Source organism: Miniopterus natalensis, chromosome 17 (genome assembly GCF_054644295.1).
Source record: "Miniopterus natalensis isolate mMinNat1 chromosome 17, mMinNat1.hap1, whole genome shotgun sequence".
In the NCBI taxonomy this organism is placed as follows: domain Eukaryota; kingdom Metazoa; phylum Chordata; class Mammalia; order Chiroptera; family Miniopteridae; genus Miniopterus; species Miniopterus natalensis.
In genome coordinates, this window is record NC_142097.1 from 32,898,716 (window position 1) to 32,916,594 (window position 17,879).

Below are 17,879 nucleotides of genomic sequence, written 5' to 3' on the forward strand. Positions count from 1 at the left end.
ATAGTTCTCTGTGATCAACGATAGGAGTCTAAGAAAACATAGGCTTTGAAGGTAGATGAAGGGACTTAACCTGTTTAGCCTGGGGCAGGATTTCTCACATTCTGTAACAGCATTTTCCTTCCTAAAATCTGAGACTCTTCAAGGCACCTTTCCCTCCTGAAAGTGACCATTACTGTTCTTTTCATTTGTTTCTAAACAAAGACCAAGAGGAAGACGATGGGAAAGAAATGTAATCCTTCTGGCAATAGCTTCAAAATAAATATAAGGAACAGCAACTACCCCACTTTGCCCATTTAAAATTCTGACACAAGAAGAACAAAAATTATTCTATGTTAAGTGCCAAGTGCCAGTTATTACCAAATTACCTTCTTCTTATCATCCATTTATATTAATGATATGAGCTTGTTTTTCTTTCCTCAAACATCCCTCAGAAAAAAAATTGGCCACTGACCAAAGTAAAGAGCTTTAAAACCCTTATGTCAAGAAGTAATTATTTTGTAACAGCAATTCAATATGTAGTTTAAAACTTTTTAGACAATAAAAGTATGTCATCCTCTATTAACATTTTGAATTCCAACCTTTCTCCTATGTATCAGTGTGTATTTATTTTAACAAAAGTAGGATACTATACATGATGTTTTGTAGCCTGTTTTTTTCACTTGACAACATATTGTCAACACCTTTCATGACCATACGCATAGATCTTCCTCATTCTTTTTTTCAAAACATGTTTTTATTGGTTTGTGAGAGAGGAAGGGAGAGGGAGAGAAACATTGATGAGAGACAAGCATCAATGGGCTGCCTCCTAAATGACCCCTACTGGGGATCGAGCCCGCAAAGTAGGCACGTACCCAGTGACCTCTTGGTGCATGGGGTGACACCCAACCAACTGAGCCACACCAGCGAGGGCTTCTTCATTCTTTTTAATGGATGAATAATATTCCATTGTATCAATTATCTAACCTAATGGTTTTCACCTACCCTCTAGGAAGGCATTTTGGAAATCTGAGATGCTTTTTTGTTGCCACAAGGACTAGGGAGCACTACTGGCATTTAGCAGGAAGAGACCAAAGATGCTAGTTGCCCTGAATGGTCAAGACATTCCTCCACAACAAAGAATTGGCCTGTATTCTGCACAACTTTCAAATGTCCCACCAGACAGTCAAGTAGGTTAAAAAAACACACCTGTCCATAAGTACATGACCTAGAACCCAATTCCATATTACATATAAAACAATATGTGATAGTTTTAATATATATTGAACTTTCCAGGAAAGCAACTGCATGTACTTCTAGAGGAGACTGTATCTTGTTTTGCTCAGAATTTTACCAAGAGTTATTCAAGCCTGTGGTATTTCTGAGTCACCAATACATCACACATGAATCATTCATTGTGCATGTGTAGTTATAAGATGCTGTGATTCAACATATGCGTGCAAGCATCTGACTACCTAGATCATTATGTCTTCCACTGTAACGTGTCTAAACACATTGAGATACATATTATTTTATAAATTGCATTATTTTGTTATAAATTATTTCTCTTTTATTTGGCCTTTGTATTACAGTTAGGGCGTTACTGTTTTTATTTCTTTGAAATCATGGGGAAGGAGTAGTTTCAGTTTTCACTCCCAGCATTGGGACAATTCTTTTAGGTCCTTTTTCAATGTGCAAAATGAGAGGTTTGAACTGACGTGTTTGAAGACTCCATTCTGTACTAAATTTATATAGAGTGTGATGAGAGAGTAAATTAGACCTCCTTTAAGAAACTGCTATAGAGAAAACAACACCCAAAAAGTACCTTCCTGAGTCTCCTCATTGGGTCACTACTAACATCTGACAGTGGATTTCTATTTCTGCCAAATCTCTTATCTTCAGAACCAGAGAAAAAGCAGTATGTATTTTTTTTGCATAGTGAGGCTGCCTGAAATTATTTTACACATACACCATAGTTCTCTGCATTATCATTATACTGTAGTTTACTCTTAGAACACAAGTTCTACCTAAAAGGGGGAGAAGGGTATTTCCTTTATTCTACCACTGACATTATCTCTTATCAAGGCATCACAAAAATGTCATTGGTTCTAATGAGAAATCCATCTGCTTTTTAAAATCTAAATGCAGCTTAATCATACTATGACTGGTCCATCTGACCTTATTTTCTTAAAAGATCTAGGGTTGATATGTTTGTGTTATGTGTTCAGTGGGCAATCAATAAATACTGATTTTATTTTAAGTTGATACTCTTTCTCCTTTAGATCAAATTCACAGGGCTCTGTTTAAGTTCAAAGACCTTATTTTACTTCTTTGATCAACTTGCACTTCAATTTTCTATTAATATTCACCTGAGACTTGTTCACACAGTACTTACTGCTAAAGGAACCCAAACGGTCCATTCCTTAATTGGCAAAGACTGCTGCTTTGATCTTCTTCAATGCAGTGCCCCTTTAAGGAGACTTCAGAACTGGCCAACACATACACCAAAGCTTGACGACCCCCTATGAACAAACAAAAGTGGCACATGGATCAGGAAATAATTTAAAGAAGCAAGATAATGTACTGAACTCTACTACATCTGAGCTTTGTAACATTAAGCAAATATTTTATTTCTATAAGCCTGTTTCCCCCTCTGTAAAATGGGTATGATTATAGTAGTTTCTATCTCTAGAGGTGCTGTAAGGATTAAATATAAAAATCCATATAAGTTAGGTACCATGGTGCCTGGCCCATACTAAGCCCTCTACAAAAACTACATAGCTCTATCAAACAACTACTGGTTTTCTCTGCCCAGCATCACTTCTCTTCTCAGCTCCCTTCTTTTGGGAAACTGACTCTCAGATATTTCGTATAGTCCAGTGGGGTTGCCAATTGCAATACTCCATTCTCTACCCTCACAATAGTGAAAGCAACCAGATCTCTTCTTAGAGAAATCTGAATCTTGAATAAGACATACAAGGACAGCCTGCTGGGTGTGGCTCAGCGGTTGAGCATCGACCTAGGAGCTAGATCAGGGTTCGATTCCCGGTGAGGGCACATGCTTGGGTTGTGGGCTCGATCCCCAGTAGGGGAAGTGCAGGAGGCAGCCCATCAATCTCTCATCATTGATGTTTCTATCTCTCTCTCCCACTTCCTCTCTCTGAAATCAATAAAGATATATTTAAAAAAAAAAAAAAAGACATACAAGGACAGAAGGCAGTTGGAGCTCAGTCATTCACTAGTCAAAATATTTCCATGAGCTCTGTCTGTTGAGATTCCCATCCTCAAGGGTGGCCCAACTGTTTAGTTTTTTTGTTTGTTTGTTTTTAAATCCTCACCCCAGGATATTTTTTCCACTGATTTTAGACAGAGAGTAGGGAAAAGGGGGGGGGGGGAGGGAGAGAGAACACATTGATTGGTTATCTCCTGAATGGGCTCCACGGGCCGGGGATTGAGCCTCCAACCGAGGTACACACCCTTGGCCGGAAATCAAACCCGTGACCCAACACTCTAACCACTGAGCCAAACTGGCCAGGGCTGGGTTTTTTTTTCTCTCATTTCTCTGTCTTTCCAATACTTTAATATAAATGAGTTCTGTTACTAGAAACTAAGGAATCCTATCTATTACAACATATATTTGTTCAGTAATTTACTCTTTGAACAAATATTCAATAGGTATGTCCAATGTACAAAGTATCTTCTTGAAGGCAGAAATGAAATCATATTTCACACGAAGCCAAGAAAACATCCCTCCTCCTATATTCTCATAGTTTTTACCTACCTCTTTTCTGGCATTTTTCACATCCTAATTTGTGAGGATTCTTTCTGCATGCATATCCCCCCCCCCTTCTTTTTAGACAAAATAAAAGCAGGGACTATATCCAATACAAATCTGTATGCTTTTAAAGAAAAGTATATGTTTTTATTTATTTCAGAGAGAGGAAGGGAGGGGAGAGAGAGAAACGTCCATGAGAAACATGGATCAGCTGCCTCCTGCACGCCCCCTGCTGGGGACTGAGCCCCAGAGCGGGGCATGTGCCCTGACCAAAAACCAGTCAGTGCCCTTCTGGTGCAGGGGACCTGCCTAACCAACCCAGCCACACCCGCGGGGCCAAATTTGTGTGCTTTAAAAGTACCAAGCATATAGAAAGAACACAGTAAACACAAATGTAACGGACAAGTGTTAGTTCTTTAATAGGTTAATTCATCTTTAGTTTTCCTGGAGCGGCTTCTTCCACCTGATATTTTTAGCTTGGGGAATAATTCATCAGTAAGTGTATCAACACTCGGATAACGTAGCCGTCAATAAACCTGTCTCTTCAGTGGGCTGGGGCAGGGTAGTTCTCCCTCCGCCCGAGTCTCAGGAAAGCGAGTCTCTGAAGAAGAATGAGTTTAGCAAGGGGTACTATGCACCCGGTAATAAAACAATGACCGACATTTATTGAATTTTTCTCGTATGCCAGATATTGTGGTACCCCTGTATGTGGATTATCTCTTTGAACCCTCTGAGGCATGCTGCTTTTTCAAAGAAGGGAAGGAAGCCCTGAAAAACTATGTTACTTGTACAGTGTCTTACAGGTAGTGAACAGCGGCGCCATTTCAACCGAGGTAAACAGAGAGGGTCAAGTTAAGGATGTATTAACAGTCTGATAAACACTCCACGTCATAAGCACAATACTGCAACACACAGAATCTTCTTTCTACTTCGCCCTTCTTCTCACGAGACATTTCCGACACTAACACCCATGAAAGGACGGGTACTAGTTCCAAATCGATATTCACCAAATTCAAAGATGTTCCTGGGAGGCCAGGAAGGCACGTGAAGAACAGAATTCAGTGCGGTGCAGAGGGCAGGTGCAGGCGCTGGAGCTCTGCAGACAAGGGTCAATACTCCCCGAGTTTCTTATTAGCTGTGGGACCTTGGGCAAGTCATTTTATCTGAGCCTCAGCCTTAGCTCTAAATAAGGAAGCTTAAATGCCTACTGTGGAAAGCCTACTTGAAAACCCTGCGGGGAACGTGGGTAGGGGACAGACACACAGTGGGTGTCGTTAGGGCAGCTACGCGCCGCACTCCAGGGGCGGGAATGCGGAGGCCGGGACAGCGCGCAGCCGCCCCGAGCGCACGGCGCGCCCGGCTCGCCGCGGGGCGGGGCCTACGGGGTCACGCCCCGCCCCTCCCTCCCCAACAGCGCGACGTGGCCCGACCTCCCGCCCGCCCCCCTGCCGCCGCTCCCCCGCCGCCGGGGCTCGCATCCTGACCCCGATCTCCGCCGCACCTCGCGGTCCTCACCTCCTCTTCGTCCCGCTAGAAGGACTCGAACCCGCCGCCGCCCGCCTCGCAGCGCCTCGCGCCCCACCGCGCCGCGTCCCCCTCCTCGACGCCGAGGAGCAGCCCGCCACGTGCGCGTCCCTGGGCCTGCGCGCTCGCTCCCGAGCGGCGCAAGCGCGAGCTCGCCCCGCCCTCTCGAGGCCCCGCCGCGCGCCCGCCGGCTCCGCCCCTTTCCCTCCCTGGGCCTCGGGGCCCCGCCGGGTGCAGCGCGCCGCTCGCCGCCCCTCGGCCGTCGCCCGGGCCTCGCCGCGTTGCCGCTGCTGCCCCCTGGCAGAGGCCTGGGAGGACGCGGGTGAGCCGCTCGCCCGGCTTTGAGCCCGCCCAGGGGTCGCTTTCCCCGTGAGGTGCGTTGCGGGTCGCCAGAGGCCTGCCGGGCGCTGTGCCGTGAGGCGGGCGGGCCGGTACCGGCCTGCTTTTGTGTGGTTCACATTCTCACCCCTGTTGCCGCCCTGAGGGAACTGAGACCGAGGGACTTAGTGGCCGCCTCTGGAACCCGGGTCTTGGAGTGCTGCTCATGGAGTGACCAGACTGAATGGTGTAAGGGTGTCCAGGGTACGCCTCACTCAGATGCTTCTGGACCGTCGAAATTATCTCCTTTGGAAAGAGCCATCCCCTCTTTGGGCTTCAGAGGCCCAGACTGAGGCGCAATGATGAGAGGATGTGGTGGTCCACTCTGATGTCAATCTTGAGGGCTAGGTATGTCCTAACTCTTATTACTGCTATTTATTATAATAGCTGCCGTATGTCGAGTATTTATTGCATGCCAGGCACTGCGCAAAGGAGGTTACATACAGGGGCTCACTTAATCTTCAGAAACAACCTTGTGAGGTAGGGACTCTTGTTATCCCCATTTTCCAGGTGAAGGCATTGAGGTTCTGGCTTATAAAGAACTAACTTGAGATCACACTGCTGCGAAGTGTTGGCAAAGGAGACCCGAAGTGTGCTCCATCGTAACCATGAGGCTCTTGCATCTGTTTAGAAGTCTGTCTTTCATAAATTTGCCCAACCTCTTTTAGACTTCATTTATACATTCTGCCTATGTGGCTTTTTTATTCATTCTTTTTTTTTTTTTAGTATGTGAGAAGCAAGTTCATTGTAGTAAAAAAAAAATCAGAAAATTCACACGAGTAAAAATGTGAAAAGCAGCTCCCAACATGTTAAATAAACAGTTAACATTTTGCTATATGCTTCACAGACATTTTCCTATGCATCAATAAATATAGAGTCATTTTACATTTGGTGTACCCTGAACAATGTATTTACTCATTCAACAAATATTTACGTAGCAGACATTGTTCTAGGTGCTGGGAATTAAGCAGTGAACAAAATAAAGTCTGCCTTTTATAACAGTGGGGGAGGTTGACTATAAGCAAAACGAGAATACATTACTAAATAATATATAATGCCCAGGAATGGGGCAAGTTTTATGGGGAACAGTCAGGGTAAAGGGATGAGCGATGTGGGGATGCTCTTTTAGATGGGATAGACAAAGACAGCCTCTTAAGGGAAGAGCCCACAGGCAGAAATTAATCATTAGATGAGGGAGGCAGCTATGCGGCTGGCGTTCTAGAGGGAATCTATTCTAGGAGAAGAGAAACGGTGATTGCAGTGGCCCTAAGATAGGGACTTGGTTGGCGTGTTATAGGAGAAGCAGCTAGGAGAGCAGCGTGGCTGGAACACGCCAAATTAGAGAGCAAGTTGGGAAAGACAGGCAGAAGCAAGATCATGCATCATCTGATAAGCCACGGCTGGACTTTGGACTTGATTGGGATATGACAGAATACCGTAGAAGGGTTGAGAGCCAAGGAATAATCAGGTTTGCTTGAAAAGGGTTGCTCTAGCTATGTGGCCAACAGATGATAGAAACATTAAAATTGCCCTATAAAACATAAATTGCCCCTCCCACAGCAGTTGTTCAACAGATAGTGTGTTAACACTGGTGTTTTACCCACACCTTTACAACCACTCTCAGATTCTCCACAAAGAGGAGATAGAGTCAAACACTTAGGACTTATCTTCATGTCTTTTTCACCTACACTGAATTTTGTTGAGACTGGCTAGGGCATATATCCAGACCTGGACATCGTGATTGTCAACAGCCTGAATATGAGTTACCAGTGTGCTATGGTGGAGAAAACAGCCCCACATAATACTGGGGTCTGTTCATTAAAAACATTGCATTTAAGCACCTGAAAATCACCCTTCCTCTTCAATTGACGTTAGGCCCTCATTTGAATCCTAAGCCCCAGTTTAGACATTGTGCTTAACAAAGATGTGGAGAAATGAAAATGCACAGTGAGAAGGATAGCACCCATTAAGGTAGCGCTCTTCTGGGTTTTTGCCCTTAGGAATGTAAGGATAGTGATATCGATATGACCAGCTGGGGAAGGTGGAAGACCAGTTGAAGGAAAAGAGATTTGGAAGGAAATAAAAGTTCTGTTTCATATCTGCCTTTTGCATTCTGAGTGAAAATGACATATATGAGTTTAGAGCGCAGAGGAGAGGCCAGAGCTAAAATTGTATAATTGCATTAGAATTGTTTCTTGGAATGTGTGTCTTCTCTAGACAGAGCTTGAGGACAGACACTGTGTCTTTTCTTCTTTGTAACCTCAGTGCCCAGAAGTGCATCCTGGACGAATATTTGTGAAATGAGCAAGTAAAGGCAAAGGTATGGATGAAGTCACTCAGGCAAAATGTATAAGGTAAACAGAGAAGATATGCAATCTATGCTTTCACTGGAGATTCAAGCACCTGAACATGACTTACAAGTAGGGTAACTATAAGTTCCAGTTTGCTCAGGACAGTTCTGGTTTACTTCTGTTGTCCCCATGTAATTAGTAATATTGTCTCATTTCACTCTCAGAAGTGCCTCAGTTTGTACAATAAATTATATGGTCACTCTTTGTAGAGCGCCCTTCAGGGTCTAGTGTCTCCCTGTTTCTTTGTCATCACTGCCCCATCTCACACTTCATTCCCTAGACAGACAGAAGTACCTCAGTTTTCCCTTATGTACTCTCTTCCTTCCAGGCTTCCTTTGCCAAGGCACTTCCACTTCAATTTAGACATCACTTCCTCAGGAACATCTCTCTCGGCCCCCAAGTCTGAGTTAAGTAGACCTTATACGTGCTTCTCAGGGCAACGTGTATTTAACCTGTCATAGCAGAGATAACTAAATGTCTTGTTGCTCCCCTGACTAAACATGTCTGTAGAGGAACCTGAAAAAAACACCTTTTTTAAGTCAGAAATTTAATAATATCCAAGATTAGTTCATGTTGGGCTAATATATTTGAAGACTGAACTTCAGGACAGATTAATAGCACATTCTCCAAGCCCTTTCATTCATAACTGACGTAGGAGGTTGACTTTTGAGCTTGAGGCCCAAACACAGAAAATTATATTATACTGTCAGGCCCTGTGATGTGGCTGCCTTTGACCAAGTCCAGAATATCCCAGCAATTCCTCTTCAACTACTAAGCTTCAGTGATTGGAATAAAAAGTGCAGCTTCTGAGCCTCCCTCCCTATGGAAATGATTCTCAACCATTTTTAGATATTTACTATGTCCAGAGTGCTGAAAGACTTTGTAAACTTTCTCTCATCTAATATTTATTTTTCCTATGAACTGAGGTGGCTCTTTGTAGTTTTGTATACAAATAGATAAAAACAGAAAGTCCAAAAGCCTAGCTATGCCTTCTAGGTTTCAACTTCCTCCTCTTTAAACTCTGAGATATGCTCCAGTCAATGTAAATTAGCTAGAGGCTCAAGTCCCAGAGCAGAGTCCTTTGCCAATCGCCAAGGGCTGTTCAAGGCAGGGAGTCTTCCTGTGTCGCACTCAGTACAGAGGGCTCCATCCAGCAAAAGGCCTGAGCCTCAAGGATTTAAGTTCTAAAGGCCCGGCTGAGGCCTGGCTCCTCCTGAGCCTCTGCTGCTATCTCTTGCATCAGGAGCACTGCCAACCTCCTTGCTGCCCTGCCCTTACTCCAGCCTCTCTACCGTGGTCTCTTTGTGGCCACCCTCGTCAAAGGAGTTAGAGAATCAGTCCTTCTCTTTCCAAAAGGCTCCTGGAGTGCTTATTTAACTTGATCCACTCAAACTATGACCAGTCTGCAGAGGAAGGGTTGAGGCACCTCTACTAATTTACTTAAAGAAATGTAAGGTTTGCCTATAGCTATTTCTCCACACAGTGAGGCCTGTCTGGGGATGCTTCTGCGTAAGTAGGAGGGTCCTAAAGATCTCAAAGGCAAACAAGAGCGTGGGAAATTGTTTCTGCTTAAGAGCCCTGCTGCATCCCACTTTACAAATAAGGAAAAACGAGTCTCAGAGAGGTGAAATCACTTTCCCAAAGTCATTCAGTTTCTAGGTAGCACAGCCAGAATTACAACCAGGTCTGTCCAAATGTGACGAATAAACTGCCTCTGACTAGTTAAAATGGAAGAGTTAGCAGGAATCAAGATTTATATAATGCTATCTATGGCCATTAAGCAGAGTTTTCATGAATCTAAACCTTTGCTTCCCATCTCATCTGCCTCTTCCTACCTCACTGACTTATTTTTGCTCTATAAAAAGTGCAAGATATCTGTCTCTTGAGTCACCAGGCTTTGGATAGAATCCAAAAAGTTAGGTAAACTAGGAATGTATTGTTGCCCAGTGACCTCTGTTTATCAGAAAATTTAAAATGCCTACTAAGCAGCCTAGCTGCATACTTTTCAGCCTAATATACAAGGCCTCCACCTTTTGACTGTCAAACAGGCTCTGAAAATATTTTTCATCATTCGATGACAGGAAGTCTATATTCTTTTGCAACCAGTAACTGCCTAGTATTTGAATTATGATTTGTAAGGAACCTGGCACAGTTTAATATAATTTAAAAAGCATGGACTTTAAAGCTTTTCTGAATTTGAATCCTGACCCCCCACCCTTTACTACCTTCAAGAATTTAGGCAAGTTATTATCTGTGCCTCTTTTCTCCTCAGATGTAAAATGAAAAATATAATACCTAATAAGAGTTTTGTGATGGTGTATGTATAGTACCTAGTTCATGGTGGGATTCAAATAAATTATAGTGGTAGTTTTAATTTTAATTCTATAAGTGCTCCATAGGATGACCCTGGGCTTCTTTAGAAGTTGTTCTAGGTTATGGGTTGCAGGTTTGATCCCCAGTCAGGGAACGTATATGAGACAACCCATTGATCTTCCACTCTCAAAAAAAAAAAAAAATTTGTTCTAGAATAGGCTGGCTAATGCTCAGCATTAGAATTTTGTCATTATTTAAATCAAGACTTGTCTACTGGAACCATAGGCTTCCACAACAGAACACCAAACAGGAAAACAGAATTTTTTTGCTGCTTGCTTCTTTAGCACCTTCTTCACCACAGAACTAACGAGAGTGGGCCCTGGTCGGTGTGGCCCGGTTGGTTGGGTGGTCATCCTCCCATGCACTGAAGGACTGCTCGTTTGATTTTCGGTCAGGGCACTTGCCCAGGTTGTGGGCTTGATCTCTGGTAGGGAGCGTGCAGGAGGCAGCCAATTGATGTTTCCCTCTCACATCGATGTTTTCTCTCCCCTCCCTTCCCCTTTTTCAAAAAATTAATAAAAACATTTTTATAAAACAAAAACAAAACTAAAGAGAGTGTACATTATCTCACAGATCACATCGATGCATTCTCTCACAGGGCAAATGCATAGTTGCAATCAAGGACGATTAATGCAGACTTACCTTAAATGCAGAACAAACTCAGGAACTCTGTCCCATTTAAATAGTTCACTATTTACATTAATTAAATTAACTATAAGACTTCCTCACAGTACAGCAAGTACTTTACTATTGTAATCAAATAAAACTAACAACAAGATTAATCTGATGCATATTTAATGATATATGTAATTATTGTGCTGCATGATAATTAGGCCTTAAATGCTAAGCTGTTTACATCAGTGACTGTAATTGGTTGTCTTTACACAGCCAAACACATTTTTTTGGTGTTTGCTCACTTTATTAATTTTCTAGAATCTATAATCATGCCAAGGACAATAGTTTTCTCTGAAACCCTTCACTACTTTTTAAAAAATTTATCTTTATTGTTGAAAGAATTACAAATATCCCTGAAACCCTTTACTATTTAATCATGTGCTGACACACACAAATAAACTCTCGTCAAGCAAAGTTGACTGCTACCAATTCAGTGCCAACAGGAGTCCCCCAATCTGGGGTGTGGTGAAGGGAAAAACAGAAGGTGGGGTCCAGTGAAACAGCTCAAGCTAAGCTGCTTAAGCAAAGTAGTGAAATAGCCTGTGTTACAGCTCACGTTACAGCCCACAGGTTGGGAAAATGCAGCAGAAACTGCACTCCAAGGAAGACAGGAGGATGGCTTAGACAGAAAGAGGTCCTGCCCCAGTCCCTGATTGGTCCATTTCTGTGCAAATGAGGACTTCAAATTCACACAGGGTTTTTGTTTGTTTGTTTGCTTGTTTGTTTTTAAATATGTCTTTATTGATTTCAGAGAGAAAGAGGAAGGGGGGAAGAGAGCACCAATGATGAGAGAGTCATTGATCGGCTGCCTCCTGCACACCCCCTGCTGGGGATTTAGCCAGCAACCCTGGGCATGTGCACTGACTGGAGTCCAACCGCAATGTCCTGGATCATAGGTTGATGCTCAACCTCTGAGCCATGCCAGCTGGCAAATTCACACAGTTTTATTGGCCCAAATTGCACTGTTATTTTTGGCCAGCCCACACAGTCTGATTGGTTGTTGTGGAGCTGCTCTAATTGGTCAGTAAATATTCAAGAGCTCTGATTGGATGGGGAAGGTCTTAGTCCCATTGGTTGAAATACAATACCAGACCTTTCTTTATAAAGGTTGGCTCACCCCAGAGCACAGTGCAGGAGGCTTGGCAGCTCAGTGTTCAGCTTTTCCTATGCAGTATGCCAGGGAGACCTCTGTAAATAATGGCTATGAGGCTCTGGTTATGAATTTGCATGCAAGTAATCACAAGGAGCCCTTCTTGACAGATATTCTTTCTTGGGGTTGACACTCTTCAAAATGACAGCAGGAGGTCTCCTCCCTACCTGGTCCTGAAAATAGCTACTGCTCAAGGCTCTGTGTATATATTTCCTCATTTTAGTCCTTAAAAACCTTTTATGGGAGGTGGTGTTACCCCCATTTTACAGATGTAAAAACTGATGGCCAGAGAGTGTAAGCAGGCAGCATAGTGGAGATTCAAACTTCTATTCCCAGCCTCTAACCATACTTTATACAACCTCAGGAGGTAATGGGTCCCAGCAGAGAGATATAAAGTTTTTTAAGGAAATCGAATGGCTCCTAAGAGATACAGAATATGTACATTAGCCCTCCCTTATCTGTGGTTTTGCTTTTCATGGTTTCAGTTACCGGTGATCATCATGGTCCGAAAATATTAAGTGGAAAATTCCAGAAATAAACAATTCATGTTTTAAATTGCATGCTATGATGAAATCTCGCCCCATTTCACTCTGTCCCTCATGGGATATGACTTGTCCCTTTTTCCAGCATCTCCCAGCTGGGGGAGGGGGGGAGAGATCACATTTACATAACTTTAATTATAGTATATTTTTATAATTGTTCTATTTATTAGTAGTTATTGTTGCTAATCTCTTACTGTACCTAATTTATAAATTAAACTTTATCATATGTATGTAGAGGAAAAAACAAATATAGTATTATATATATAGGGTTTAGTACTATCTGCGGTTTCAGGCATCCACCGGATGTCTTGGAACACATCCTACATGGATAAGGGGGACTACTGTATTCCTAAATACTAATCCTTTGTGAAACATGTTGCAGTCTACAGTGTATTTCTAATATAATATTCCTCAACATGCAGCTATACCCATAAATGGACAACTTTCAGGCTCTAAAGCTCTGGGAGTCCCATTGCTTCCAAGAATCTCTTCATATTGTCTTCTATGGCTACATTTAAAAAGCTATTGACACTTAGGTCTAAAAGTCCCACAAAACAGAACTATGTTGTAGGCCTAACAACATAGTACATGTCAATAACAATGTACTAATAACATTTTAAAAACAATACTTTCTAACCACAGTTGGTTGAATCTGTGGATGCAGAACACATGGATACAGAGAGGGACAACGGTGTAGAGCCAGGAATACAAGACTGTACAACTCAATTAAAAAACAACGAACAACCCAGTAGGAAAAAAGGGAGAGGTTATAAGCAAGCATGAGAAAACCTGAAGCAAGTGAATATATGGAAAGATGCTCAATTTCACTAGTAAGCAGGAAAATGCACTTAACAACAATTACATACTACTTTATAGCATCAGATTGGCAAAAATTTTAGTCTGAGATTTTCAAGTTAAGGAGGGTGTGGAATAAATAGAGACTCTTTGCTGCTGGGGCAATGTATTTAGTACAACCCCTTTGGAGAACCATATGTGATTTAGCAAAGTTGAACAGTGAATTCTACTCCTTGGCCTATGTCCTAGACATATACGTGTCTAAGAAAATTTATTATATTATAAATAAGTTAAACTGCTATCTGATATTATTGTGTATATAACTTATGTCTTCATATTCAGTGTTTCTTCTGGTGAGTGTTTGGTTCTTCTAGAGTAGAGGGCAATTAGGACTTTACCCTATAGTCTGCGCTGTTTATTCTTCTTTTTTAGTGCAGAAGGGAGCAATAGTGACCTGAGTAAATCCTGAGAGAGTCTTCTGGACATCATCTTATTTTATAGAGACCATGGCCCTACACCTCTGAACATATCCTTCTTCATCCTATTTTAAGTTTTAGAAAATAACATAAAAATAAGGGGAAAATTTGGCTGTTATGAATGATTTTTATTCCTTTAGGGCAGTTATACAGGCTTTTCATTTGTTTATTTGACATTTAGTAATTATTTTTGCCCACTTTTTTCAGAGGATGAAGTTAGCAACTTCAACCACCAGGTGGCGCAAATTCGCAAGAGTCTGGTGAAAGTAAATTACAGCCCAACGGGCGCCTGCCTGTTGCTACACTGCACCCCCTGAAGGAGGTGAGGTAGAAGAAAAAAGGCATTTAGGGCCTGAAACTTAAATATAGACATGGATCTAAGTTCCCTGGGAATGAAAATTAAGGGAAATTTTTAGTATTGGGTTACTGACAAGTCAAGTCACTGAATAAGGGAAAGAAAGAAGGAAAGGAAAAAGAAAAGTGTTGGAATACAAAGAAGAGAAAGATGAGATAGAGAAATATGGAAAGATGCTCAACTTCACTAGTAAGCAGGAAAATGCACTTAAGAACAACAATGACAGGGCTCAGATGGTTGAAGCATTGTCCTGTACACCAAAAAGTTTGCGGGTTCAGTTCCTGGTCAGGGCACATACCTAGGTTGCAGGTTCTGTCCCATCGAGGCACATACAGGAGGCAACCGATCGATGTTTCTCTCTCACATCAATGTTTCTTTCTTTCCTCTCCCCCTAAAATCAATAAAACATATCCTCAGGTGAGGATTTTAAAAAAGGAATAAAAATTTAAAAAACAACATTTAAAAAAGTATGAGAGAAAAGCATATAAGTCTAGAGAGATGAATTCAAGTGTTACCAACAATTATAGGATGGCCCTTCATTGGTTTGCATCCACCTGTTTAACCAATAGCAGCTTTGATGTAAGAACAAAAGTTACTTCATTTTCTCCTGGAAAGTCAGTTATGATACCCTAGTAGTGTGATGTTACCAACATTTTTTGAACGTCTACTATGAACATAGTGCTTTGTTGGATACAAAGTAATATAGAGATATACACATGTAGATGTAGAGAACACATTACAACCTTCAAGCACAGGAACTAGGAAGTATACATAAAAAGATCAATGGCAACTCAGGGCAACATGGGGGCCATTGTATGAACTCAAAACTGAATCCTTTCTGAGGGTGGAGAGGAGGAGTGGAGGGAGGATCAGAGTGTGAGGGGAGGAGGAGCCATAAGACTCAACCTGTGCAGGGCAAAAAAAAAAAAAGGGTTCCTAGCGCCTAGCCATAAGTACTTATAGCAAGTCTTCCTTGGAAAACGGCTGGCTCTGGATGCACACATAGGAGAAGTGCTCCAGGTAAGAATCTGCTGGGGAGTGCTTAAAGAGGCTCCAAAACAACAAGGGGGGCGGCGGGGAGGGGGAGAACAATTAGGGCTAGAGCCACCTTAGGTCCCTCTGTGATTAGTAACCTCTTGCACCAGCCTGGGTGCATAGAAAAGGAGGGATGCTAATGGCCTACTGAGACCTTTCAGAGGTCCACTTTGGTTTTTTGAGAACACAGGTATATCTAAAAAGTGAAGAGGTGGCAAAACAGATATAAAATTATTGTATATTTTAAATTTATATTGAACAAGGCATGCTTTAACACACATACACACAGAGTCATTCAGCGATACCTTCAAAAGTTTAAATGGGAAATTTCTGTGAATGTGCCTTCTCTGCCCCTAAGCAGCTTCCTACCTTAATCTATGGAGCTATCAAAAAGTATTGGGATGATTTAGACCCCTAGAAAAGGTAGAGTGACTTCCGGTCCTTTCTACTCTTAAGACTTGAAAAAAACACGATACTTGGGCTAACTAGAAATACGGTAGTAATGTGTTAGCCATGGGGGGAGGGGGCGGCAGCTTTAAAATTATATGAAGAGTATGGTGTTATTTGTGTAACATATGTGTATTTTTATGTATAAGGATATGTAGTTATAATGTCTATAAAGTGGTGCATCAAAGTGTTAACAGTGGTTGTCTCTGGGAGAAAGGATTAGGTATATTTTTTTCTTTTATTCTTTAGCTTTTCCAGTATTTTCTAAAAATTGTTATAATGAGAATGTGCTTTAATAATTGAAAAACATAGGGTGGTAACTTAATGAGAAAGACTTTGCAATAAAAACCTTGCCAACTACTCCTCGGAGGAATAGTTGGCACTCCATAGAAACAGTGTTTTATCAAGTTGAGACTATAACTTACTCTGTAGTGGTGACAGGGAGAATTGTGTCCTGCTGTGAAGTGATCTGCAGACTGAGGTGCCCATCCCGAACTCCACATGGGAATTCTCCCTTCCCCTCTGCTATCTCTCCCATCCATCTCTTAGTTTTCAAAGATCTCCACTGTTAAGAGCGTATGGGATTCAAAATGATTAACTGATTAGGGAGTCAGAAAATCCTCAGAGGGACCTTGCTTTGTCAGGGGAAACAAGTTGTCCCCAAAGCAAAATAAATGATTTTGATCCCATCAGTGAATTTCTGTAAAGAAAGTAACTATAAATGTTATCCAAATTATACTCTTACAGAAGCATTAATGAATGTAGACTTTGCGCCAGGTTTCATGTCCTGAAAAATCTCATGTTTCTTGATTAAAGGACATTCTGTGGTGGATGAGGCTGGGAATGGGGGCTATGAATGTAGGCATCCGTCCTAGACCCTAAGCATAGAATGCTTTTAATCACCCTCCCTCTTGGTCTTGGGAAGGAACAAGCCTCCCGCCCCCCATTTCATGGTCAGACTGAACCACAGGTGGCAGTATGAAGGGGAGTGATGTGAATCGGTGGAAGGGTGCAGGTAATATACTCATTCATCCAAATGCAAGCCCCAGTGCTCTGTCCTCTTTAAGGCTCTGTGGGGCTTTAGGACGCCTAGAGGGTCTCCAGGGCTTCCTTGGAAACTGCCATCACCCATGCTTTCTCTCTGTTCCATCTCTTTCAGGCTCAGCTTGAAAATTAATTCAGGGCTTATGCTGGTACAGTTTTGAGGATCACTCTTTTTTAGACAGTACTTGAAGTGAAAGAAAGACAGCTACGGTTTGTGTATGGTTTTTACCAGAGAACTAAGAAAACAGTTAGTTAGAAACAGGCATGTTTTACCACAGACAATGGAATGGCTTCAGCCCCTTATGAAAGGAGGCAGGAATTTTATCCCTCCACTGTTCCCTTTCTTACCTGAACCCTCCTTTAGCATCAGCTCTTTCCACTTTCCTACCAAACTCTTACTTCAGCAGGTCAGACTTTACTAAGAGCTGTGCCTCCATGAGGAAGATCATGATAATCATTTTACTCTGGTGTCCTTGTTCAGAGTGCTCGCTGCTCGCTCTGTGGTGGGATATGTCAGACCCAATCCTGTCTGGAGACCTCACCTGGGTCCTGTTGATCTGCAGCCTCTGAGCCCCTCGGGGCTTCCTGAGGAGGACATTTGGCATGCTTACATTCCCATTCCCTCCACCAGCGTGCTCATGCTGCTTGTGGTGGCAGAGGGAAATCATAAACCCGACGGCTGTCAGCCTTGGGGACACAGGACCACCTCCCTAAGCCAGCTGACAGCCAGTGAGCGTGAAGTCAGCCATGAAGATGACAGGAGTTGGTGAACTGTGCCACCCTTGTGGCTGCTCTGACCCTTTCTTTGGAGGCTGTGTTTAAACCTTTTGTCAGTCGGTCCATTCACAGTGCCCAGAGGGAAGACTTTCTGTTTTCATTAGACGGGATGAGAAGATACCCATTTTTTGTGGAAGTACAAAGCGAATCTCAGAGACTTGTGACTCAGCACCAGTGGCATGAGGGTAACTGATTGCTAAGCCCAG

The 17,879-nt window shown here is 42.5% G+C and overlaps 2 protein-coding genes across 9 annotated transcripts in view; one reads left to right on the forward strand and one right to left on the reverse strand.

Annotated features, from left to right (window-relative positions):
* Window positions 1–2,515, reverse strand: part of TADA2A (transcriptional adaptor 2A) — a 34,905-nt gene extending 32,390 nt beyond the window's left edge. For both annotated transcript variants that reach the window (XM_016210679.2, XM_016210678.2), the window contains exon 1: window positions 2,372–2,515. In XM_016210679.2, coding sequence (XP_016066165.1) covers window positions 2,372–2,396 — 25 coding nt within the window. In that variant the 5' untranslated portion in view covers window positions 2,397–2,515. The remainder of the gene's footprint in view (window positions 1–2,371) is intronic.
* A 3,214-nt stretch (window positions 2,516–5,729) lies between these two features.
* ACACA (acetyl-CoA carboxylase alpha) overlaps window positions 5,730–17,879 on the forward strand; it is a 219,909-nt gene continuing 207,759 nt past the window's right edge. For 3 of the 7 annotated variants that reach the window (XM_016210680.2, XM_016210684.2, XM_087826240.1), the window contains exon 1: window positions 5,731–6,001. In XM_016210680.2, coding sequence (XP_016066166.1) covers window positions 5,964–6,001 — 38 coding nt within the window. In that variant the 5' untranslated portion in view covers window positions 5,731–5,963. Of the gene's footprint in view, window positions 6,002–7,918; window positions 8,008–17,879 lie in introns of all 7 variants that reach the window. The other 4 variants (XM_087826242.1, XM_016210681.2, XM_016210686.2 and 1 more) reach the window with 4 other exon arrangements.